We start from the raw sequence: 26,776 nt of genomic DNA on the forward strand, positions 1-26,776 counted from the left end.
TAGGTAGCACGCACTTCCGTACTTCCCATTTCCTAGTGAGATCACTGGTGAGCATCTATTTCCCCCCAACCCCAGACTTAAAGCTCTGAAGTCAGGGACCATGTTTGGTTCACAATGTCTCCCCAGTGCTCTGTATTATAAATATTAGTTGGACGACTGAGAAGAAGGCCTAGTTCACAGGTCTGAGTCCGAATTTCTCAACAAAATTGTACTCTGGAGGCCAAGAGTCGGACATTTCCTTCATCTCTATCTTTATGAGGGACACTGAGGAGGCGCTAGTAAAGGCTGCGGAATCATGGCAGTGACAAGTCCGCCTCTTCAGTCAGAGAGGACCCTGATGGAGGCCAGGAGATGGGCCTTTTCTCCCTGGGATCCGCCTGGGCCAGGGCTCTGCACGGAAGGCACTGTTGAAGAAGTCAGCCATTGAGGGCCCCAGGCTGGTGCAGAGGCTTCCAAAACTCTGCTCCAGGCTAGAAAGGGAACCCAGGCTATGTGCTAAGTCGCTTCAGTCGTGTCTGACTCTGCGACGCCGTGGACTGTAGCCCGCCAGACTCCTCTGTCCGTGGGACTCTCCAGGCAAAAAACACTGGAGTGGGTTGCCATGCACTTCCGCAGAGGATCTTCCCCACCCAGGGATCGAACCCGCGTCTCTTAGGCTTGGACCCCAGGCTACTACACACCAGAGCTAGGAACACGGGGCCCCCCTTTGCCCCTTGCAATCAAACCTGCGGCTGAGAAGAGCCAGCCTCAGCCCACACAACGGAGGCGCCGCCTCCAGATCCCACAGCCACCCGCCCCCCGACCTTCCTTACACTTACTCGTTGTCAGCTTCTGGTCTTCCCCTCGCAGCATTGCGCGAAAACACCAAAACCCAGTCAGTGAGCTTCCACCCACAAGACACAGCGCGCCTAGGCGGGACTCCAGCTCCATCCACCAATCCTGAATTCGTACTCCAGTGATGTCAGAAAGAACTGGCCAATAACAGGAAACTTCTCAGGGGGCGGTGCTGAGAGGTATATTGGAAGTCGATTGGGTTCTATCGGCCGGAAGTTCTACGGGAAAGACTAAGTCCGAGCCAATCGTGAGGTACTTGAGGGGGTCGGCGCGGTCAGTGGCGGCCTGAGGAGAGTGGCTGCCGCCATGATAGAACAGCAGAAGCGTAAGGGCCCAGAGTTGCCACTGGTCCCAGTCAAGCGGCAGCGACATGAACTACTGTTGGGAGCGGCAGGGTCGGGCCCTGGAGCCGGGCAGCAGCAGGCGGCGCCGGGAGCTTTGCTGCAAGCGGTGAGTATAAGGAGCAGGCGGCCTTCGGCCCTCAGCTCATCTTTCTCTCTCCTCAGCGCTTGCACCTGGTGATCCTGCGCGGCCCTTATCCCGCACTCCCGGGCGGAGCGGGACTCTCTCTCCTTGGAGTTAAAGCAGAAAAACACAGTAAAAGCGGCGTACACCCGGCGATTCTCCCTGCGTTTCTCCATTTGACGCTCGTTTTCAGCGTCTTGACCGCCCTGTGAGAAGGTGTTAGAATTAAGAATTAAGGATCTTGAGCTAAAAACCGGGACCAGGGTTTTGACTTCTTAAATGTTCCAGGGATCCAGTGTAGAATAAACGATAAACGTTCAGAAAACTTGGAAGATTGGATGGATGAATGAATGAATGAACGAGGGAAGGGGGGAAATGAATGCCGCTGGCTCGTTTTGGGGACTTGGGAAACTTGCTTTTCCCTGTGTTTCTCTGCACTGGTATTAATAATAACCAAAGAATAGTTACCATCCATTGAGCCCTTGTGCTGTGTAAATGAAAACTCTATTAATCTCGGTAACTTCCTAAGAGTTAGGAAATATTATTATCCTATTTTGTAGACGACTCATAGCTCAGTTGGTAAAGAGTCTCCCTGCAATGCAGGAGACCTGGGTTTGATTCCTGTGTCAGGAAGATCCCTGGAGAAGGAAATGGCAACCCACTCCAGTATTTTTGCCTGGAGAATCCCATGGACAGAGGAGGCTGGTAGGCTACAGTCAATGGGGTCGCAAGAGTCAGACATGACTTAGTGACTAAACCGCCAGGAACAGCTTTTAAACTCAGAATCCATGCCCTTAACTACATTTCCTGTAAAATTGAGGTGGTGATCACACCTCTGCCTCTATCCTGTTAGGCTCAGCTAAGGAAATATATGTCTTCCTGCCCCTCACAACTCCTCAACCAGCTGGTCAGCAAATGTTGGCACCACCCTCAAACTATATCCAGACTTGCTACCACTTCTTCCACCTCCCAGCTTCCATGGTGGCTCAGACAGTAAAGAGTCTGTCTGCAATTGGGGAGACCCAGGTTCAGTCCCTGGATTGGGAAGATACCCTGGAGAAGGAAATGGCAACCCACTCCTTTTTTCTTGCCTAGGAAATCTCATAGACAGTGGAGCCTGGCAGGCGACAGTTCATGGGGTCACAAAGAGCTGGACATGACTTAGAGTGAGTGACGAACACTTTCTACCACTTCCATCACTAGCTCCTGATTTAAGACATTAGGGCTTCCCTGGTGGCTCAGAGGTTAAAGCGCCTGCCTCCAATGTGGGAGACTCGGGTTCTATCCCTGGGTCTGGAAGATCCCCTGGAGAAGGAAATGGTAACCCACTCCAGTATTCTTGCTTGGAGAATCCCATGGACAGAGAAGCCTGGTAGGATACAGTCCACAGGGTCGCAAAGAGTCGGATATGACTGAGCAACTTCACTTTCACTGTCACTTCACTTGTCTCATCTGGCATTATTGCTGTAGGATCCTAATGGTATTCCTGTTTCTGTTTATGGACGCTCAGTCTATTCTCAATCCAGTAGCCAGAGGAATCCTTCTAAACATAAGATCATATTACCCCCTACTGAAAACTTTCCATGGTTTTTCACGTCAGTCAGAGTAAAACTGAAATCTTGACAATCTTTTGCCCTCTTTCACTTGACGTCTCTGATCTACCAGTTTTCCATTGCTCGCCTTTCTCCAGTCACAGTGGCTTCCACGCTCCTCCTACAAAGTCTTTGCATTTGCTGTGCTCTCTACTGAAATGCTCTTCTTCCAAGTGTCCACATGGTTTACACACTCAGCTCTTCCCAATCTCTGCTCAGATAACACTTTTCCACTTTCCTGACCAGCCCATTTTAAATTGCCATACCCTGTGCTCACCTACATTGCTGCTTTGTTTTTCTCCATAACACATGCCACCGTCTATATGTTTTACTTGTTTCTGCTCACCCTCCCTCTTTTCTGTCCTTCCCACTAGAACACAAGCTTCATTTTTTATCTCGTTAATACTGTTTCCTAAGTGCCTGGGACAGTACCTGACACAGTATTTCTTGAGTAAATGAGTAAGCTGGAAACTGCTAAGGAGATTTGCGGATTATTAATAGTGTACTTCTGTCTGACGAGAATATCAGCCCGGGTTTCTTTGAATTGCCCACTACTGAGACTGGTCTTAATGTCCAAGACCATAATCAAAACTACTTTCTTCAATAACCTGTACCCTGCAGGGTTGTTGGAAACATTAGTTCAATCATTCATTCATTACACGAACTAGAGACTGGGAAAACAGTGTAATGTTACACTGATAAGGTTCCTGCACTACAGAGCCTTTCTCATGGCAGAGCAGGGGAGACAAACTAAACAAATACATAAGAAACATTATTTCAGATAGTGATAAGTTATTTGAGGGAAAACAGTAGTGTTGATCAAATGCAAAAGAGAGGTAGGGTGCTGCTTGGACTTGAGTGTTCCAGGAAAGATGAGAGAAAGCACTGGAACCACACACAGAAAGATCTCAGGGAAGAAGCCTCCTGTCAGGGGCAACAAAAGATCCTGAGGCAGAAATAAGTTTAACATGTTTGAGCGATTAAAATTTGGCTATGGGAGAGCAAGTGAAGGAAGAGAGTTAGTGTAACAGACACTGGAAACTTCAGCAACAGAGTATCAAATTGGAGGCATAAGTTATATGAGAAGAGTTGCTATTCTCTAAATCAGGAGAAATACACTCCATCATTGTTTCCATTGTCTTTTCCCTGTACTCCCGGTTCCCCAACTTTTCAGTCTCCTTTGTATGTAACGACTACACTGTACTTCTCATTTTTTCAGGGTCCTCCAAGATGTTCCTCCCTTCAAGCCCCAATCATGCTTCTCTCGGGACATGAAGGGGAAGTGTACTGCTGCAAGTTTCACCCCAATGGATCCACCTTAGCATCTGCAGGATTTGACCGACTGATATGTAAGGCATAATTTTTGAATCTGGAGTAATTGCTGTCTGCCAAATACTGATTATTTTTTAAAACTTTCAGTGCTATAAAAGGTATCAATCTAAATTGGTCACATAACAAACTGTGTAGCTAATAAGCTAAAATAGAGTCATGAAAATACTGAATGATTTTGAATGTAGAACTTAGGGTCCGTGTGGTAAATACAGTAGGAGTTATATCACCTGCTGAAAAGTGAGTTGCTCTAGTTTGGGAATTTCCTCTTCATGGAGGCAAATCTCAAGCCGATTTAGCAAGCCTAAACTTTAAGATCTACACTTTAAGGCTAATGAGAGTAATGAGGAGAGAGAACTTTTTCCCCAAAGATATGAGGCTCTCTTGATCCATAGCCTCAGAATCTTAGCATTCAGGAAGGAGGAAATCCTAACATGGCAACTCACTTGGATAATGTATTTGTCTCTTATTTGGATCTGCTATCAGATTCTCAGCTTCCAGTCAGGAACACCCATTTGGGGAAAATAAGTAGAAATCATATTGAAGAAGTCATGAGAAAAAGCAAAAGAGAAGGTAACAGAAGCATCTGATGCTTCCTCTGGCATCATTTGCCACATTGTGAAATGAAATGGGTCCTTTGACTCCGTTCTTTTAACTGTGCCTCAGGGTGAATGACGGAGAAGGCAATGGCAACCCACTCCAGTGCTCTTGCCTGGGAAGTCCCATGGACAGAGGAGCCTGGTAGGCTACAGTCCATGGGGTCGCGAAGAGTCGGACACGACTGAGTGAATTCACTTGCATTTTTCACTTTCATGCATTGGAGAAGGAAATGGCAACCAACTCCAGTATTCTTGCCTGGAGAATCCCAGGGACGGGAGCCTGGTGGGCTGCCGTCTATGGGGTCACACAGAGTCGGACACAACTGATGTGACTTAGCAGCAGCAGCAGGGTGAATGATGTCTGTTTTGATTTCAGTTTCTAGTTCTGTGTTCCTTAAACTTACTGGTGGCCAAGTCTCTAGAAGGCTTAGGGATCTTAGCTGAACATACTTTAACTGCTGATATACTTAATTTCATCAAACAAACTAGAAGCAGTTTTATCAGCAGGAAAATAACTCTTAAGTAGCTTATTATGTATATAGTGTTCCTTAATAATACTTATCAAACTTCACTCTGTGTTGGACCAAGCCCCCTAAGAATTGGAACTGTCTCTATTCATTTACCTTATTTTACCCCAGCACTTGGAATAGGTATTTAGTACATGTACACTAAGTAAATGTAGTATAAAGTCATTGCCGTGTGACCTTCAAGTCAGTTGCAGCTTCCAAAGTTTCCCATAAGTACCATCATTTTGCAGTCTGCTTCTACTCATAGGAGACAACTAGCTGTGAGTGCCAACTTTTTAAAAGTATGGAAGAAAACTTAAGATTTAAAAAATTATATCCATTATCTAAAATGTTTTTATTTTATGAAATGTGAAAATGCTGCATTATTTTTGTTCTAATGTAAAGAAGATATTGTTGATAGAATTAATGGTGTTTCAAAGGAGTGTAATTTCAGAACTGTTGTTCTAGTGAATTCTTAAGTACCCTTTCCATGGCCAGTAATAGTTTTCTTTTGCCTAGTAATGTTCACAGAGCCCCTGTCTCCCTAACAGTGTTGTGGAATGTCTATGGAGACTGTGATAACTACGCTACATTGAAGGGACACAGTGGAGCAGTGATGGAGCTTCATTATAACACAGACGGCAGGTGAGTATTCTGCATTGTGGATGACGGCTGCTGCTTATATTAATTCTTCTTGGCATCCTTTCATATTTCATCCCTGAGTTTTCTCTTAGAAGATCGTGCTATCAAAAATTACTGCATTTTGAACAACCACCTTATCATCCTATCACTGTCACCCCAAGTAAGGTATTTATTGCTCCATATGAAAGTCACTCAGTCACATCCACAACCACATGGTCTATACAGTCCATGGAATTCTCCAAACCAGAATACTGGAGTGGGTAGCTATTCCCCTCTCTAGGGGATTTTCCCAGCCCAGAGATCAAACCCAGGTCTCCCGCATTGCAGATGGATTCTTTACTGTCTGAGCCACCAGGGAAGCCCATTGTTCCATGTATGTATTTATAATGTCTAACATTTCAACAGCCAGAAAATTTTTTCGTTTTTAAGACATAAAATGTAATTTCCTTCTGTAGAAATTAATTATTTTTTATTATGAAAGTAGTGAAACAATTTGTTTCAAGAAAACTAAAAAAAAAAAAAAAAAAGGCAGGAAAATGACAAAATACACTACAGCCACCAGAGAAGCCCATTGTTCCATGTATGTATTTATAATATCTATCTAACATTTCAACAGCCAGAAAATTTTTTCTTTCTTAAGACATAAAATATAATTTCCTTCTGTAGAAATTAATTATTTTTTATTATAAAAGTAATGAAACAATCTGTTTCAAGAAAACTAAAAAAAAAAGCAGGAAAATGACAAAATCCACTACATTTTTATCATTCCAAAGATAATCACTGTTAATATTATGGTATATTTTTCTCAAGATTTTTTCCTATTCAAAACAGTTTGATTTTTATGTATGTATTAGAACTACTTGTGTAAGTTCCCTGGCAGTCCAGTGTTCAGGACTCAGCGCTTTCACTGCCATGGCCCAGGTTCAGTCCTGGTTGGGGAACTAAGGTCCTGTAAGCCACATAGTCAAAAAAAAAAAAAAAAAAAAATGTAATTCTACAAAGTTAATTAATCCCATTCAGTATTTCAGTAAACATTTATTGTCTTACAGCTCTTACCTCTAAAAATTTTAGGGTTCCTTGAATAACTAGGTACATAGCCTTGTGTGGTTTTCCTGTTTGAGTAAAGAAATCATTATAAAATCAATCATAACTTAGAAGTCATTCTCAGAGGCAAATAAAAGCTTTGATTTTTAGAGAAAGAGTTAGATTTACTGAGCCAGAAATTGCTACTATCTGTCTTACTTCTGCAGCAGGGAATGATTATACATTTTCAAGTGGAAGGATGTGTGAAGTGTAGTATATCACAGAGGAAGAAAAGATTGAGAAGACTGCCGTATTAGATGTACAACATGTCATGGGGACTGACAAAGGGAAAATTTTTTTTACATTTATTAGAGTAGACCTTATAATTGGGTCTAGACTACTATTAGGATTTTGGTACATTGAGTGAGACATTCCCGAAGCAGGTGCCAAACTGTCAGAGCACAGCATGTTAGTGATCTTGAAGACTTGGGTGCATTTTGACAAGTAAGGAAGACAGATTGCTATTCCTTGTCTTCACTTTTTTTTTTTCTTCCTCTTGCTTTCTAGTATGCTCTTCTCAGCATCCACAGATAAAACTGTGGCGGTGTGGGATAGTGAAACAGGCGAGAGGGTTAAAAGACTGAAGGGGCATACTTCGTTTGTGAACTCCTGTTACCCAGCCAGGAGGGGCCCCCAGCTTGTTTGCACTGGCAGTGACGACGGTACAGTCAAGGTGGGTGTTGTCTGTCTCTGTGTTGAGGGTTTCTGAGGCGACAAAATGTGAAACTTACCTTGTCTTCCCACCTATGCTATACCCTTCTCTCCACAACTTTGTTTCATCACACATTTCCCAAAACAGACTCTCTTTAAAATACATGTCAGATAATAAGCAGTTGAGGTTTTTTTCTTTTTTTATGAATCCTACAGACTGTTACAACCATGTAGAACCGTTGTCACTTGGAATAAAGTAGATCACCATCCAAGAATAATTAGATTCTTGACTTAGTGTTTACTTAATTATGTGACTTTAGGTCACTTTTCTGATCTTCAGTTTCTCCGTCTTAAAAGTGACAGTCATATACATGTCTTACAAGGATGTTTTGAAATTTCAGTCAGTGTATTAAAAGGCCAGTGCATGTTGTTTTCAAAGCTGTTGCTGAGTGAGGATGGAGCCAGGGTAAGTTAGTTCAAGCGCTAGAAAGCCCTCTCACTAGGACCCAGCTGGTTTTCATCCTCAGTGAGTATTTACCTGGTTGCTGTAAACTGTAGTTTCTAGAGTTCTGATGCAGTTGATTCTGACAGAGTTTTGCCAGTTTTCTGCTTTTGTAGAGGGACAATCTTTGGGCACTCAGTACTCTGCCATTTTCACTGATGTAACCTCCTCTCCATATGTATGTATATATATATTTTTTTAATGTAAGTTGTAGCTGAATAATGAATTAAGATCTACAATTTCAAAACACTGGTATAATATCCTTTGTGTAGAACAAATGAACTAATAAACATGGTGAAGATGTCCACTCTAAGGGCATTTAATTAACCACATGTATTCAGACTTTTAACAAAGAAGTCTGAAAATATAACCAAAGTGATTTATTCTACCAGCGTTCAGATATATTGGCAAAATTATAGTCAGTTCTCACCATGTTGATGGGATAATCAGACAAATTTCTGAACAGGGTCCCTTTACTGATGTTTTCACTTCCACAGTCCTTAGATTTATGGGTGTACTGTGCAGTTGTTTCTTAGAGTGATGTTATTGTAGACTCTCTTGTCCTCTTTTTCAGCTTTGGGATATCCGCAAGAAAGCGGCCATCCAGACATTTCAGAACACCTACCAAGTTTTAGCTGTGACTTTCAATGATACAAGTGATCAGATTATTTCTGGTGGAATAGACAATGATATCAAGGTATTTTAGATGTTTATGTTATATTTACTTTTCACCTGTTTCCATTTACAGAGGTAAGTCTTTCCAACTTATTAACTTTGCACTTTATACCACCTAAGTGAAAGATAAACTAGAACTTGTTTTCTTTCTGTCTTGTCTTTATTGACTTCTGTGTCAGGGTTGCATTACAACTTATATGGTCCCTGTCCATCAGGGACCAGGCAGTTTATAAGAAGTGAGAAGTCCCTGTGTGGGAACTCTGAAAAATGAAGAGTGTATTCCCTGAGTAACAGCATTTGAAACTTTTTTTTTTAACCTGTATTGCCTTCATTGAGATAGCAATAAATCAGTTTGTGATTCTGTACCCTAATCTTTCAGTGTGTTTTTGTTTTTGAAACTGTAGAAAGGAAGTTTTGGGGGATCCATAGCTGAGAATGTGAGAAGGTAGTGATGTTGACAAAAAGAGACAATAGACTTCTTGATAGTATAATATAGCTCAAGCTTTCAAGTAATTGACTTGGGGTCTAATCTCAGTTCTACTGTTCTCTAATTTTTTGTGACTTCACACTAGTTCTTTAACTTCTTTCAACTTCTGTTTTATGTGTGTAGTAGGGGTTAACAATATCTATCGCGTAGAGTTGTCTTGGGCATTAATGAGCCAAATGCAGTAGAGCAGTAGAGTAGAGTTTCTGGACATAGCAGGTGCCAGTAAGTATGAAATGTGGAGGGGGAGGGGGCGGCGACTCAGTTTGTCTTTGCTTTTACTTATTGGCTTCCTTAGGTATTTCAAAGACTTTGACTTACCTTATGCTTTATCATGAGAGTAGTAATTATTGGGTAAATACTCAACTTCTTATGTTGTTTCTACCTAGAAATTGTACTGTACTCCCATCTCTCCTTGCCTCGTTTGCTGTTACTATGGATGGAATGTCTTTTTATCTACAGGGAGTCCCTTAAATGGAAAGATTTCAACCTTTCTTTCCTGTCTCTGGGACCTTATGCTGTCAGTTTTCCCAAATCCTATTCTTTTAACCAACTGTATTGCTTCTTATTAGCATTTCATCATGCTCAGGTCTTCTCTTGTTGGGGAAAGAGTCTGCCTTCAGTTCCACATTGTCTTGTTATTGCCCTTTCAGTCTTCCCCTTTACAGCCAAACTTCTTTAAAGATGGTGATAGTGGTTACAATAATAATACTGTTATCATCATCCTCTAACACTTAAGTGTGTTAGGCACTGTTCTCAATGCTTGCTGTGCGTGTTTGTCCGTAAGTCGGGTCCAACTCTTTTGCGGACCCTGCCAGGCTCCTCGTCCTTGGAATTTTCCAGGCAAGAATGCTGGAGTGGGTTGCCATTTCCTACTCCAGGGGATCTTCCTGAGATCAAACCCGCATCTCATGCATCTCCTACATCAGCAGGTGAATTGCTTACCATTGTGCCACCTGTTGTTCTTAGAGCTTTACATTATAATTCTTTTAAGCCTCACAACGGACCTATGAAATAAGTGCTGTTAATGGGCTTCCCAGGGTCGCAAAGAGTCGGATAGGACTGAGCAACTGAGCACACACACAATACCATTTTACCAATGATTCAAAACCCAGAGTTTGGGCCCAGAATCTTGCTCTTATTACCTGTGAGAAATCCCCTGAATATTTTCTACACTCACTGTCTTAATGCCTTATCTCCCTTTCATTTCTCAATTCCATGTCTCCTGACCACTGCTCATCAGTCTGGCTCTGCCTCTGTTGTTTTATTAACACTGTTCTCTTCAAGGTCACCAGTGATCTCCCTGTTACTAAATCTAGTAGATCCTTTTAGTCTTTGTTTTTTTTTAAACTTGCTCTGACAGTATACTTTCCTACCCTTTTCATCAGGCATAGCCATCAGATACCTCTGCAAGCTATTCTGTCTATGCATTTTTTAAATGTTGTTATTCCCCAAGGTTCTTTCCTCAGTGCTCTTATTATATTCCTTTCCCTGGGCAATTCCCATCTAATTCTGTGACTCTAATTGTCATGTCTATGCAGATAACTCGATGTTCTCAACCCACATCTTCAGATCCAGACCCATATATACAGCCAGCTACTCAGCATCCCCATTTGGAGTACCTAAAAATTCACCATTTCCAAAATTCAACTTCACGTCCCTTTTCCACCCTATGTCTCTTTGGAGACTACAGTCAGAACGTGGGTGCTTAATTAGATCACCTTAACAGCAAATGCATTATTTCCCTGAGTGAAGTTTGGGAACCCACTATTATTAGAATCACTAGACAGCTTCTAATACATTGGAGGTGGACTAGTGTCATCTAGCCATGGTAATTTTCATACTTTTAAGTTATTATTATTATAAAAATGTACATACCGTGAAATTAGATGCTCCCCGGTAGTCTAGTGGTTAGGATTTGGTGCACTCCCTGCTGTAGCCAGGGTTCAATTCCCAGTCAGGGCAGCCTTTCCCCTGGGTTTCCCAGGTGGCACAGTGGTAAAGAATCCTCCTGCCAGTGCAGCAGACTCAAGAGACACAGGTTCAATCCCTGGGTCGGGAAGATCTCCTCGAGTAGGAAATGATAACCCGCTCCAGTATTCTTGCCTGGGAAATTCCATGGACAGAGGAGCCTGGCAGGCTACAGTCCATGGAGTTGCAAAGGGTTGGACACAACTGAGCAACTGGGAACACATATGATATTAACCTCTTTTTAGTATATGGTTTTATGGATTTTAATGCTTATGCAGATTCATGTAACTACCAAAGACAGGACAGAACAATTTCCATCACCCAAAAAAATTTTATAGTACTGTTCTGCATCAAACCCTCTACTCATTCCTAATCCCTACAAACCGTTGATCTCTTTCTTGTCCTATAGTTTCTATTCCAGAATATCATATGAATACAATCATACAATGTATGACCATCTGAGACTGACTTTTTAAACTATGAGAATTTGATCTTTTCATAACTGTGGGGATAGACAAGCCTAAGAATAATAATCTTGTGCTAGTAAGTCCTTCTTAAATAGTGTGGCTTATTCTGGGCTCTTTGTCTAAACTGTTTTGGGACCTTCTATAAACAAGTATGCTTCCCTGGTGGCTCAAACAGTAAAGAATCTGCCTGCAGTGGAGGAGATCTGGTTTCAGTCCCTGGGTCAAGAAGGTCCCCTGGAGAAGGGAATGGCTACCCACTCCAGTATTCTTGCCTGGACAAGAATTCCATGGACAGAGGAGCCTGGCGGGCTACAGTCCATTGGGTCACAAAGAGTTGAACACAACTGAGTAATTAGCACTTTTAACTTTCATAAACAAATATATTCAGTTGTACTTTAGTTCTGAAGGGACTGAGTTTCTTTTTAGGTTTTGAAGGTTTTCCATGTCTTCTCAGATACATATATGTTACCTTCTCTTGGATCAGTTTTTTCCTCACATAGCTAATCTCAGTCTTTGTTGATATATACCAATTTTGTTCTGAAATCCAAATTTATCTCAAATATGAGAAATATATAAATAGAGTCCTATGAGTACAGCACTTAATGACTCTTCATCATAGCCTTGTAGGCTTTTTTTTTTTTGGCTAAAGTATAATTGATTTACAATGTTGTGCTAGTTTCTGGTATAAAATAGAGTGTTCAGTTATACATATATATTCTTTCTCATATTCTTTCCCATTATGTTATATTACAAGATATTGAATATAGTTCTCTGTGCTATACAGTAAGACCTCATTGTTTATCTGTTTTCTATATAATGTGTGTGTTAGTCACTCTGTCATATCCAACTTAGTGCAATCCCATGGACTGTAGCCCACCAGGCTCCTCTGTCCATGGAGTTCTCTAGGCAGGAATATTGAAGTGGGTTTCCATTTCCTTCTCCAGGGGATCTTTCTGACCCAGAATTGAACCCGAGTCTCCCACATTGCAGATTCTTTACCGTCTGAACCACTAGGGAAGCCTTTGGGTTGCCATGCCCTCCTCCAGGGGATCTTCCCAACCCAGGGTTCAAACCCAGGTCTCCCGCATTGCAGGTGGATTCTTTACCAACTGAGCCACCAGGAAAGCCCAAGAGTACTGGAGTGGATAGCCTAGTGGGTTGCCATGCCCTTCTTCTGGGAATCTTTCGATCCAGGAATCGAATCAGGGTCTCCTGCATTAAAGGTGGATTCTTTACCAGCTGAGCTACCAGGGAAGCATATAATAGCTTATATCTGCTAATCCCAAACCCCTAATTTATACCTTCCCCATTCCCTTTCTTCTTTGGTAACCATGAGTTTGTTTTCTATCTCTGTGAGCCTGTTTTGTAAATAAGGTTATTTGTGGCATAGTTTAGATTTCACACATACGGGATATATACACACACACATATATATGGCTAGTCCTTTGCCTAGAATCCCGAACATTGGATATTGCCATGACTGGCTTAGTGTTTTCTTTAAATATGAGCTCAGACATATCTTTTTAATTTTTTTCCAGCTGCCCTGGGTCTTTGTTGCTGTGCTCGGGTTTTCTCTAATTGTGGCGAACAGGGCTACTGTTTGTTGTGGTGCCCAGGTTTCTCATTGCAGTGGCTTCTCTGGTTGTGGAGCACAGGCTCTAGAGCGCATGGGCTTCAGGTGTTGTGGCCCACAGGCATAGTTTCTCCATGGTATATGGAATCTTCCTGGACCAGGGATCCATCCTGTGTCCCCTGCATGGGCAGGCGATGTATTTAGTATTTTTGGCTGTCCTGGATCTTCGTTGCTGCACAGGCTTTTCATATGTATCACTATCACAAATGATGCTGCTGTATGCAGTATATCCAATATATCTGCGTGTGAAGCTTTCCATATTTAATTACTTCTTAGAATAGATTTCTAGATGAAAATCAGTGTGTTAGCAAATATAAGGATAGTTCATGTTTTGGATACAGTTGTCAGATTGTTTTTTGATGATAGCAGTTAATAAAGATGGTATTTGAAATTAGGTTGCTTTAGTTATTTTATTTTGCTCCTGTATAACTAAGGGGTATGCTAGAGGAATGTGAAACCATCCATAGAATTTCAGTCTTCTCCCTATTTAACAGCATCCTGTTCTGACATGCTTAGGGATGAGTAACTGTTCTTGGACCCAGAAAGACTCTGAATAGTACGCAGGCCCTCATAAGTTTCTTTTTAAAATGCAAAAGGGAGGCTCCTTTTCCATCAGAAATAGACTCAGAAAATGTCAAACCTGAAAGGGACTTTAGACATCTCATCATCTCTCTAATTGTACAGGTGACTAAAGCAAAGCCCTAAAAGGTTAAGTGATTTGGCCAAGATCAAATAGTCTGTGGTAGAGCCAGGACTCTCCAGAGGGCCAGTAGTCTTACAACTCTATCATATTGCTTCTACTCAATTAACAAGTATCCTTTAAGCAGACAGGGGCTTACCACTCTTGAGCTTGCTTGACAAATCCCTGCACTGCCTTACTACGTTAGGAAGTACTCCTGAAGAGCCTGGTTTTTGTTTGCTTCTCAGTCTCTCAGAGAGCACTGCCTATTCTGGGACAGGAGGAACAAATAGGGAATGGAAGGCCCTCTTAAAATCTGGAGTGAGCAAATTCTGATTATATTTGTGAACAAACACACAGTTCCTGTTAGGCTCTTGAGATTTTCTTCCTGGGTATAGGATTGTGGAGTCAGAGGAAAATGAATAAAAGAAGAAAATGTGCTTCTGCTTGGTGGCTTGAAGATCTGGTTGGCATTTCTTGTAATCTTGAGCTCTAGTCAGAATGGGAGGTCAGCTGGTGATTTTTTTAATTTATTTTTTTAACATAGTCCCATCTGTGTTCTCATCCTTTCCAATTATTTGGACCAGAAGGCTCTTTCTAGAATCTGATCAACTCATTCCACTACTCCACTTCTGTGGCTCCCCAGTGAGGGAGGTAAAGTCCAAGCCAGTCATTCAAAACCTTTCATGAGCTGGCCTTTGCCTGCCCATCACTCAGGAATTGTCTGCTTCCTCTCTGCCCATTTCCCTACAACCCAGCAATTTTTTCCTGCCCCTCTGCTTTTATGCATCATCTTTGCCTGGGAATAACCTTCTACTTTGTCTAAATAAAGAAGTACTTCTTGGGAATTCCCTGGCAGCCCACTGGTTAGGATTCCCTGCTCTCACTGCCAAGGACCTGGGTTCGGTCCTTGATCAGGGAACTAAGATTCCACAAACTGCGTGTCATGGGAATAAATCAGTAAATTCTTTTTCCATGCCCTGCTCAAGTGCTTTATTCTTTGTGAAACCTTCCCTTTCTCACTCCCATCTGTGTACCATGGCAACATTAATCCCTCTGCCCTCTTGGCTGTTGCCCCTTGTGCAGGCCTCTCGTCACTTGTTTAGCTCCTTGAGAACAGAACAACATTTCTTTTATCTCCAACAGTGCCTGCCACAATCACTGAACAGCTGATTAGGACATCTGCAAAATATTTTGCTTAAATTACTGCCCTACTCACTCTTCTTCTGGCAAATCCCGGATACATTTTGGGTATACAAAACAACGTGTGCAGGCCCCAAAGTGGAAAGTCTGGAAATAGCTCCCAAGTGCTGTGAAGGATGATGAATTTCATTCTCCTAAAGAGCTAAAGGTTTCAACAATGCCTTCTCTGAAGAGAAGGAACAATGGCTTGAACAAAAAATGTCAGCCACTTCAAGCTTTCCTGATTATTGAGGCAGCAAACATCCTGACACAAAAATGATTGTGTATAAAGTGTGCTGGGTTCCACACATGAATGAGTTATTGATGGGGAAAGTGGAGTTGTCTGCCGTATGTATTGCTTTGACAAACTCATTTCTAGATGAGGAAAGTGCCTTAAAGGGACAGCGGGAAATTTAAGTTAGAAAAACTGTGGCAATATTAAATCAAATTTGGATGAAATTTTGTATAACAACAGTGACCTTAACAGAACTGCTGTTCTTTTTCCACATGACATTCCAGACCATTTCTGTTGCCTTTAATGTATTTCTTTTATGTAATTATAAATAACTTTTATATTTTTCTTATTTGCTTAATAATAGTTTGTTTATAAACATTTTTACATTTGATCTTCAGAGTGTTTTTAGGATTTGCTTAATAATAGCAACCAATTAGAGGGCCTGCTGTGTACCAGGCATTCTATCTGTAATCCTCACAAAAGCCCTAAAAAGTCAATGTTATCCCCATCTTACAGGCCAGAAACAGGCTCAGAAGGGTTAGTGGCCCAGTGATACAATACATAACTCATTAAGTTGCAGTGACTGATTCAGTCTGGCCCTAAACCCTCACGCATTCCACTTTGGTCTTCAAAGTCTAGCATAAGCGCCTGTAGTGTTACAGTGTGTTTATGAGCCATAACTTAATAAACCATTTATTTTTTTCTGTTTGACATTAGGTTATTTTCAGCCGAACTGTTTCTCTTACCTTTCCTAACCAGAAAACCGTGAACTTAAAATTTATTTTTCTTTTAATAAATATGCTTTTCCATCGTATGTGTGTATATGTATTATGACATTAAATGAACGTTTTTAAACCTCTGTTTTTGCATATTACTGTGTTATGTACATTTTACATGGAATCAAAATGCCTTTTTCAAATGAAGTCATTTAACTTTTTATATAGTTGTTTGTAATAGTTTGTTTCTAGTTACAAAGAATCATAGATTGTGTTTTAAAAGCTACTTTGTTTTTTTAATTCCATGAATTGAAAATAACCTCTTTAAATCCTCTTATTTTTTGTTAATATTTTGACATTCATTAGTTTATATTTTTCTAGCCAAACTTAGTAACTTTAACTCTGTTTTTAGAAAGACAGGAGTTTTTCCTTCTTTGATAGAAATTCTATATTTTGTGGTAAAGTAGTGCTTGGCCCAGAGGCAGATTAAGAAGGGATACCAGTTTTCCTAGGTTGACTCTTTAATAACTGTTTCTTTGCTGTTCACAGTTTGATTTCTGGGAGTGTCACCTTGTTTTGTTCTGTAGGTCTGGGACCTGCGCCAAAATAAGCTGACCTACACGATGAGAGGTCATGCAGATTCAGTGACTGGCCTGAGTTTAAGTTCTGAAGGCTCTTATCTCTTGTCCAATGCAATGGACAATACAGGTAACTTTGGAAAGGAAAGCTCTCCATGTCAGTTGCTGTAGACCCTAAATAAAATGGGCGTTAGGTGCTGGAAATATGTGCTGGGGTAAAAGAGAGTCCAAGGAAAGAGCCCAGGATGGCTTGCAGGTGTCCACCAGGGCAATTAGGAAAACAGGTTGTAATAGAAAAAACTTTAGAAGAGATGGTCAAGAAGCCAGGATGATTGTCCCAAATCTTCCATCTAATTCCTGAACATCTTTACACAGAGCATTTGTTCTTTCTGGGCATCAGTTTCTATACTGATAATGTAGAGAGTACCAAGCTCAGATGATCAACAGACCTATTGATATCTCACTTGTACTCTTTCTGCCAGTATATCTTCCCTCCCTACTCCAAAAGCATTGATGTGACGAGAGGTCCTCATTAAAACACCTCGATTTCTCGATTTACACTAACACACTTGTCCTTTCTTCACTTGTTTTTGAGTTGTTGGGTGGGAAGATGTGTTTTCCATAGCAGAAAAGGAAGATGACATCTTGGATTGTATGCTTAATACTGGAAGAGTTTGGAAATGCCCCTCTGGTATACTAAAATGTTTTCACTAACATTTTGTAATGAAAACTGTGCCTAACCCTCAAGGTGAAGTGAAAGTCGCTCAGTCGTGTCCAACTCTGCAACCCCATGTACTGTACAGGCCATGGTCCATGGAATTCTCTGGGCCAGAATGCTTGAGAGGGTAGCCTTTCCCTTCTCCAAGGAATCTTCCCAACCCAGGGATTGAACCAAGGTGTCCCACACTGCAGGCAGATTCTTTACCAGCTGAGCCACAAGGGAAGCCCAGTAATACTGGAGTGGGTAGCCTATCCCTTCTGCACGGGATCTTCCCAACCCAGGAATCAAACCAGGATCTCCTGCTTTGCAGGCAGATTCTTTTCCAACTGAGCTATCAGGGAAGCCTAGCACTCAAGGGGTGCTCAATAAATACTTGCTGAATGAATGAACATCCTTGCCTTCTGGCTGTATTCTCAGCTGAATAGCAAACTTTCATGTGTAGTTTCACCTTTTTATGCCTGTTTAACTTCAAGGATTGTTGGCTTTTTTCCCATACTCAAGTAAAATTACAGCACTCAAATTTCACTGTACATTTAGCTTTAGTTAACAATGGCTGTGGCCACTGCTTACTGTGGGTATTTATATCCTATTTCAGTAGATTTTTGATTGTCTAATTCTAGCATTGTTTGTTAAAAGGAAAGGTAAAAAAAGAAAAAAAGTGAAGTCGCTCAGTCGTGTCTGACTCTTTGTGACCCTTTGGACTGTAGCCTACCAGGCTCCTCCATCCTTGGGATTTTCCAGGCAAGAATACTGGAGTGGGTTACCATTTCCTTCTCCAGGGGATCTTCCCAACCCAGGGATCGAACCTGGGTCTCCCTCATTGTAGGCAGACGCTTTACCGTCTGAGCCACCAGGGAAGTCACTATAAGGAAGGGTGAGATTCCCTAAATGGTTTTTAAAATAGAAATAAGAATTTCTCATTATAGGTATATAATAAAAATTACAAATTCATTTTATTGTTTATCGCTGCCAATCTTAAAGCCCTTTTATGTATCATCTTATTTGACCTTTAAAATATTTTTTAAAAAAAGATCAAGTGGCATTCTCATTTTACAAAGGCACCCAAAGCACAGAGAATCTCACTATTTTCCTGATATTTTCCCCATATATATAGCAGAGCTAGAACTGGATTCAAAGTTCACTTTTTCTATATTGGCCTTGTTTACAATTAAACTGTCAGATTTTCCTGTGAGCATAATTGGAAGAGCTTAGTCCCGAGTTTGATTTTTATAGACTGATTGTCACAGTAGTCAGTGGTGTTTAGATTGTCGTGTTGAACGCTGCTAGATGGCACTCAGGATTGGCAGAGGAATCATTGGCAAAATGTTTTGTTGAAATCAGTATCGCACTCAACTACTTTCTGTTGCAAATACCAGCAGTGTGTTTGACATTTTCCCTTCCTACCTTCTCAGTTTTCCTCTGTGTCTTTAGTCCCTGTTAAGGAACTTCAATGCATTTCATTCCTGTTAGTAAAAGAAAAAAGGCTTATTAAATAGCATTGTACCACGTTGGTCTTTCTCCAACCACTAAATAGCATCTGTCATTGACATGATACTGATTTCAGCTGGGTTCTCAGGAAACTGCTGTCTGATAACTGTTTTGTTTTCTTTGTTTGAATTTGCAGTGCGGGTCTGGGATGTCCGGCCATTTGCTCCCAAAGAGCGGTGTGTGAAGATATTTCAAGGAAATGTGCACAACTTTGAAAAGGTGAGTTCTGCATGGCAGAGGAATTTTACTGTCCATTTGATTCAAAGACATTTAAGATGATGCTAAGGATATAGAGATTAATAGCTCTACTTAGAAGGAGCAGCATTCCAGTAACACTTTTGTCCAGCAAAACTGCTCTTGCCAGAAATAAAACTGACAGCAGCATAGGCAAGGAGACACTCATAGGCAGATGGTGATGGAGTCCTCAAATTTAGGACTTCCCACTTCAACAAGATGCTTCTGTTTTCTTAATTCTTTGGGAACTTTGAGTCTCACAGGTCAGTGTTCCATATGGGACTCAGACTCCCGTGGCTGCTACCCAGATGACCTCCCTCACCCTCCCAGTGACCAGCTCTTAGAGTCCTCAGATACATCCCTTCCCTCAGTAAGAACCACAGGCCAAGCTCTGAGAGACTGAAATTTTGCCGAAACTCTCAGATGAGCTCTTCAAAACAGCTTTTCCTCCAGACAGTTTGTTAATATAGACTAATATTTTCCTTTTGAGAACCCATTAAGGTTCAGTTTCACTGAATCTTTTATTTGATTTCAAAATCAAAGAATTTTATTTAAACATAAATCAAATTTTATCTTTTTTTTTTTTTTTTCAAATTTTATCTTTTGTTAGAATTGATTTTATTTTTATTTTCTTCAAGATAAAAATTTTAATGAGGATCCAGATAAATGAGCAAAAGAAGCCCCCATTAGTAGGCAGAACAAAATTTTACAGCCAGGTCCACTGTTAATTTACTGTAAATTAAGCAGTTTTGGTTTGAAATATATCAAAATAGGCTGTCTTGAGCCACAGAATATTAGACAATTGTTGATTATATGTTGCAGAGAATACTTAAAACTCTGCTCAAGAGGGCGATTTCTCTAGCAGTCCAGTGGTTAAGACTCCACACTTCCACTGAGGGGAGCACAGGTTCATGCCCTGGTCAAGGAACTAAGATCCTGCAGGCCATGCAGCACAGCCCAAAAAAAAAACAGAAAACAAAAAACTGTACTTAAGCATTTAAAATCTCTTAGTGATGCTATAGTCTAATAAAGAGGGGTACATACATTTGGTACATTACTGTATTCATTGGATTCCTGCCTATTCATCATTATAGAATCTTCTGAGATGTTCTTGGTCACCTGATGGAAGCAAGATAGCAGCTGGCTCAGCTGACAGGTAAGGATTACTGGACATGAGGTAAAGAATGATGTAGCTATGCAGGTATCTTCTCTTGTTTAATACATGAAGTGCCAGTACTGAGCCAGAGCAAACATTGAGTTATAGCTGTACTCAAGAGATGAAGCTGTATGTAGTGCAGTCTGAAGGGTTTAAAGATCGTGTGGACAAATACATCGTTTCTACCCTCTTTGGATACATTTTAAACCTGGAAGGTAAACCGTTTTTTTGGTTGTTAGATTGCCTTTGCCAGTGAAATAAAATTCAGACTCCTAATCTGGCTCCAGTTCTCTTCATGAGATTTTTCTGCCATGCTTCAGTTCATTCACATACATGTTGTTTTATTACATATTCCTCCCCCACCGTCAATCACCACAGTGCTTCACTCACATGGAACTTTTCCTGGTCTTACATCCCTTCCGCCGCCTCCATTATCCAAACTCCTGTATCTCCCTAGTAATCTACCTATATTGTATCTATACACTTACCTGGCCCTCTCTCTCCCTTACCTATTGGGCATTACTAATTGCTCTTTTTCTGGGTTGTAATCACATTATATACACCTAATCTTTATTAGCAGTCATTGCATCTTCAGTTCAGTTCAGTCGCTCAGTCGTGTCCGACTCTTTGCAACCCCATGAATCGCAGCACACCGGGCCTCCCTGTCCATCACCAGCTCCCGGAGTTCACTGAGACTCACATCCATCGAGTCAGTGATGCCATCCAGCCGTCTCATCCTCTGTCATCCCCTTCTCCTCCTGCCCCCAATCCCTCCCAGCATCAGAGTCTTTTCCAATGAGTCAACTCTTTGCATGAGGTGGCCAAAGTACTGGAGTTTCAGTTTTGGCATCATTCCTTCCAAAGAACACCCAGGGCTGATCTCCTTTAGAATGGACTGGTTGGATCTCCTTGCAGACCAAGGGATTCTCAAGAGTCTTCTCCAACACCACAGTTCAGAAGCATCAATTCTTCGGTGCTCAGCTTTCTTCACAGTCCAACTCTTGCATCCATACATGACCACTGGAAAAACCATAGCCTTGACTAAATGGACCTTTGTTGGCAAAGTAATGTCTCTGCTTTTGAATATGCTATCTAGGTTGGTCATAACTTTTCTTCCAAGACGCTTGTCTTTTAATTTCATGGCTGCAGTCACCATCTGCAGTGATTTTGGAACCCAAAAAGATAAAGTCTGACACTGTTTCCCCTGTTTCCCCATCTATTTCCCATGAAGTGATGGGACCGGATGCCATGATCTTTGTTTTCTGAACGTTGAGCTTTAAGCCAACTTTTTCACTCTCCACTTTCACTTTCATCAAGAGGCTTTTTAGTTCCTCTTCACTTTCTGCCATAAGGGTGGTGTCATCTGCATACCTGAGGTTATTGATATTTCTCCTGGCAGTCTTGATTCCAGCTTATGCTTCTTCCAGCCCAGCGTTTCTCATGATTGCATCTTATAGTAAGACAAATATAGTGGGGCAACCCCTACTAAATTATTTGCTCCTAGAGATCAGGGAATGAATCTTACTCATCTCTGAATCCAGGGCAGTGCTTGACCAATTCTAAGCAATATTGCATGAATGAATTCCTAGCTCAAGGATGGTCAGATTTTGTCCTGCGTATCAGCTCAGCTATTAATAATACCTGACTGTGTTGGGAATGATTCAGAGCTGGATCTGAGTTCAGTGAGAAAAGTGTCAAGATAACTTGGTGAGGATGTGGCAGAATGCGAGCTAGATATTTTTCAACCCGGAGCTGAATCAGTTTAAACTGCCTGAGGAATTAAGTGATGAATGAGAAACAGAGAAGGTAGAGAATTCTTCAGTGAGATGCTTTTATTTGGTATGCCTACGGTGACCTTATTTGGGAGGGAGTCATGTTGAATAGGGATGTTCAAGTGCCCAGGCTTTTGGGCCACAGTGTGAGATGGTAAATAATGGCGAGGCCCTGGGGACTTACCTGGAGGCTCAGTGGCTAAGACTCTGCTCCCAATGCAGGAGGCCGGGATTCGATCCCTGGTTGGGGAACTGGACCCCACATGCCACAACTAAAGATCCCTCATGTCACAACTGAGACCTGGCCCAGCCAAACAAATAAGAATAACTATTTTATTTAAAAAAAAAAAAAAAGAATGACGAGGCACTCAGATGGTAGACTCTGGGTTTAGCTCCCACTGGGAAACGTTGTTAGCCCTCTTCTGCTTAACCCCATCTTTCTCCCAACTTAGAGATTTTCCTGCTACTCAATGAAAACAGGCATCATCTTATAAGCAGTAAGCCTTTCCCAGGCTAGCTTGGGCTTTCAGCACACTTTGATCTGTCGCACACCTTTCTGACCTGTGAACAATTCTTAATAGAAGATTCCAGAATCCATTTTTTTTTCCTTGGCATGTTTAACGCCAGGGGAAAATGGGTGAATATTTGAGTATTTTATGGCAGGGGAAAGGACCCAGGTAAAACTGTGCCACATTGCTGGTTTGAGTCCTGGTGGTTTAGCAGGTTACCTTGGAGAGGGAATCTAAAGGATTTCAGTTGCCAGGTTTCTAAAGAAGACCGTGAAAAACAGGTCCACGGTTCAGATGTCTTACATTCTGACAGAGTAAGAACCTTTCTAAGTATTTGTACATGATTTTCAGTAGAGATGTATCTTTCCTGTGTGATTAAGCTTTTAAATAATGTCTACCTAGCTATTCTGAGCAGTTTGTTTCTGACACTGGCTCTTTTCTAGCTTTTGGTGTCCTCTCTTCCCTCTTTCCCTCCCCACTGTTCCTTTAAACCTTGCATGTGGAAGCATGGCTCTGGTCTAGGGAAAAGCCTGTCTGTCTACCTGCTGAGGGTTGGCCACATTTCACAGGCCACCTCACCAATTAGCCTCAAGTCAACAGCGCTGTGTTACATAAGGAGCCTGATTCCTGCCGAATGTTGCCATCCCAGAATAAGGAGAGGATAAGGCCCCTCTAAATTTAGCATCTAATTGGCAGCCATGGAAAGTGAGGCCTTAAAGTAAACCCTTGGAGATCTGGACTTCTGCTGGCTTTTATATGCCTGGATAATGTATCCTTCTCAGAAAACTGCTTTTCAGCTTGGCCTGAATTTGGCAAATTTCTCTTCCCTACTTGCAATTCACCTAGCTACTCCTGTTCAGATTTGAAACGTTTCAAGAGTTCCTATCAAGGACTATGAAATGACTGGTCAGTCTCTGCTGTGAGTGATTTATTTAGCATATTGATTTCATGTGATTCTGTTTTGATAACAATTTATTTATTCATCATAACAATAGTGAAAGTGAAGTCGCTCAGTCGTGTCCGACTCTTTGCGACCCCATGGACTGTAGCCTACCAGGCTCCTCTGTCCATGGGATTTTCCAGACAAGAGTGCTGGAGTGGATTGCCATTTCCTTCTCCAGGGGATCTTCCCGACCCAGGGATCCAACCCAGGTCTCCCGCATTGCAGACAGGCGCTTTATCATCATAACAATAGCTATCATAAATTCTGCGTGATGGGCACTTTGCATACATTATTTCATTATTTCATTTCTCTCAACCAAGCTGTGAGATCAGCATTGTCTCCATCATTACTCCATCATAAGGCCCTCAGAGAAGTTAGGTAAATGTCTAAAGGCTACTTAGCTATTAAATAGTTGAATTGAGACTTGAACCCAGAACTTAACACACTTTTTCACTATGCCACATAGCCTTAGCTGGATTAATGAGGACAGTTACTGTGTGTGACAAGACACTGGGGAAAACCTGAGCATTAGAGCCAAGGAGTCTACAGACGGAGTTCCCTCTCTTCCACCTTGCATGGAGTTTTTATTTAGTTCCTATGAGCTTCCTTGGTGGCTCAGAGGTTAAAGTGTCTGCCTCCAATTCGGGAGACCTGGGTTCGATCTCTGTGTCGGGAAGACCCCCTGGAGAAGGAAATGGTAACCCACTCCAGTGTTCTTGCCTGGAGAATCCCATAGACAGAGGAGCCTGGTAGGCTACAGTCCATGGAGTCGCAAAGAGTCGGACATGAAACTGAGCAACTGAGCAACTTCACTTTCACTTTATGGAGCCTAAACCTTGTGAGCTACACTGTAATTAAGAAGTTCTTTTTTTTTTTATCTTCATTTTAAACTAAAAATGTAATGTTCAGAACTAGGCATTTTATAATCATGTACTGTTGAGTATACCCTTTAGGTGTTGATTGAACAAAACAAATATGTGAATAATTGGTATAACCTATTTGAAAATCATCAGCCTTTTAAATGTACCAGCATATTTTCTTTGCATGGTCATGTGAAGATAATATCTATTTATTTTACTTTCAGCTTAAAATGACCCAAACAAGGCTGAAGGTCAAAGAAACTTCTTTTGGCAGGGGTAGAGGGAGTGAGAGGTGGCAAGGGACGCAAGGCATTTGAAGGTAGTAAGAGAAAGGAGAATACTGGAATATATATTAAGAATTTTAATTTTAATTCTGCCACTGATGAACTGTGTAACCATGGAGAAGTCACTATACCTTAGTTTTCTTTTCTGTAGAATAAGTTTAGCTAATATCTGTTGGCCCCTTCCCATGCTAGAATTAAGTATTTTTCTGCCCATGAATTCAGTGCAAGATCTGGATCGAGTGTATATTTGGGTTTAAGACATTCCTAGGTATATAAGAAGTTAACTACACCCTAATTATATTGGGTGCTCTTTTTTATTAACAATATTTATTTATTTATGTCTGCATCGGGTCTTAGTTGCGGCCCTCAGGATCTTTCACTGTGGCATGTGGGCTCCTTTCTAGTGGTGGCGCTCAGGCTCAGTAGCAGCAACATATGGGATCTTAGCTGCCTGACCAGGAATTGAACCCATGGTCCCGGCATTGGATGGTGGATTCTTAACCACTGGACCACCAGGGAAGTCCCTGGGTGCTCTTTAAAGATTTCTGTGTGGGAGCTATAGGAAGAACCATTTGTCTGTCTTCTCTGTGATCTTTCCTACTTCAGAAGCTTGTATTAGAAAATACCAATAATTTAGCTATTCCTGTTTCTCCACTCAGTTGCTCATGGGCAGGATCCATGCCTTATTTGTAATCTATATTCCTAGTTTCTAAACATCAGAGCACAGTTCAGTAAGTATGGAGTCACTAAATAAAAGGTTGCTTCCACTTCCCTTAAAAAGCCATACTCCTTCCTTACCCTTAGTTCCAGAAGTTCCATCTTCATGATGTTTGCAGGTTCGTCTACGTCTGGGATACCACAAGCAGGAGGATTTTGTATAAGCTACCGGGCCACGCTGGCTCCATCAATGAAGTGGCTTTCCACCCCGATGAACCCATCAGTAAGTCTGTCCTGACTGGGAGTTTACTTGCTTCAGGTCTATGATTCAGTGATATAGTTGGATAAAAGAATGATGTTTCTTAATGTTCAGATATAAACCGGAACTTAACTTACCTTTTATTGGCTAGCTCAGCTAAATAATGGGACTTGAATTTCTGAGAAAATATAACTTTTTCCAGGGCTAAGAATAATAAGCAGAAGCACATTTACAAAATGACTAGCATAGACATTGATTCTTCTCTCCTAGAATGACTGAGATCTTTTTCTTAAGGCTTGACTGACAAGGAAAATCAAGATTTAGACCTTGATAATGTATTTCCCATAGCATGGTCCACCCTCATAGTTTTGAAAGAATTCTGATTGAAAAGCCAAGCTAGTTTCCTGTGAATGGTGATTAGGAGGAGGGGAATGTAAGCTAAATCCAGTTGCTCTTTTATACCAAAATTGCCTGTTGACATAAGAGCCCTTGAACACCAAGTCTCCTTGAGCCTTCATTACTTCCAGTTACCTTCTCTGTTCTCTTCACCTCAGTTCTCTCAGCATCCAGTGACAAGAGACTATATATGGGGGAGATTCAGTGAAGATATGGAATGGAAGACTCCACAAGACTGCTTGACCCTGAGACCTCAGACAGCATAAGTGGCATCAAATGATGTCCAAGCCAGCATCCTCCCTTCAGATGAAGATTGTTAGTAGCAAGAAATGAGGAGGAGGTAGCCATGTTCCAAACCACCAGTGTCCCAGGTCACCGCGATGACTAAGGCAAGCTTCCAGTGGCCTCTAAAACCACCTGCCAGATTTTAGGGATTGTTTTATTTTTTTCCTCCTTTTTTTTTCTTTTTTTTTTTAAATAAGGTTTCTTCAAAAGGACAGACATTGGTTGGTTCATCATTTCCTATTTCCTAATCTAGGCTGAAGACAGGGAATGTGACTGAAATATATTTATCAGGTTTTTGTTTTTGTTTAGTTCAATAACTTGTATATTTTCTTTCTTTGTTTCTCTGACTCATTTTGTATTAAAAGCCAACTAGATGCCTTTTTACAGGA

At 41.4% G+C, this 26,776-nt stretch overlaps 2 protein-coding genes across 4 annotated transcripts in view; one reads left to right on the forward strand and one right to left on the reverse strand.

Annotated features, from left to right (window-relative positions):
• Nucleotides 1-973, reverse strand: part of ZCCHC17 (zinc finger CCHC-type containing 17) — a 51,449-nt gene extending 50,476 nt beyond the window's left edge. The window contains exon 1 of one of the 2 annotated variants that reach the window (XM_006054590.3): nt 819-973. The gene's annotated coding sequence lies outside the window, so the exon portion shown is untranslated. Of the gene's footprint in view, nt 1-812 lie in introns of both variants that reach the window. The other variant, XM_025278562.2, reaches the window with a different exon arrangement.
• Nucleotides 974-1,075: 102 nt separating this feature from the next.
• SNRNP40 (small nuclear ribonucleoprotein U5 subunit 40) lies at nt 1,076-26,776 on the forward strand. 2 transcript variants are annotated; one of them, XM_025278560.2, is made up of 10 exons: nt 1,076-1,284; nt 4,111-4,240; nt 5,877-5,970; nt 7,558-7,723; nt 8,778-8,900; nt 16,833-16,953; nt 19,169-19,251; nt 20,361-20,422; nt 25,595-25,730; nt 26,261-26,776. In XM_025278560.2, exons 1-10 carry the CDS (start codon nt 1,141-1,143, stop codon nt 26,366-26,368), a joined length of 1,167 nt encoding a protein of 388 aa, XP_025134345.1. In that variant the 5' UTR covers nt 1,076-1,140; the 3' UTR covers nt 26,369-26,776. The 2 variants fall into 2 exon arrangements, with proteins under 2 accessions (XP_025134345.1, XP_006054650.1); XM_006054588.3 differs by having other exon boundaries at nt 1,079-1,284; nt 25,627-25,730.

This window comes from Bubalus bubalis, chromosome 2 (genome assembly GCF_019923935.1).
Source record: "Bubalus bubalis isolate 160015118507 breed Murrah chromosome 2, NDDB_SH_1, whole genome shotgun sequence".
Lineage (NCBI taxonomy): Eukaryota > Metazoa > Chordata > Mammalia > Artiodactyla > Bovidae > Bubalus > Bubalus bubalis.

Coding starts and splice junctions, on each gene's coding strand:
- SNRNP40 (XM_025278560.2), top strand. CDS start 1,141: ATGATAGAACAGCAGAAGCGTAAGGGCCCAGAGTTGCCACTGGTCCCA. Junction 7,724..8,777: donor GTGACGACGGTACAGTCAAG/GTGGGTGTTGTC, acceptor CCTCTTTTTCAG/CTTTGGGATATCCGCAAGAA. Junction 8,901..16,832: donor GAATAGACAATGATATCAAG/GTATTTTAGATG, acceptor TTTGTTCTGTAG/GTCTGGGACCTGCGCCAAAA.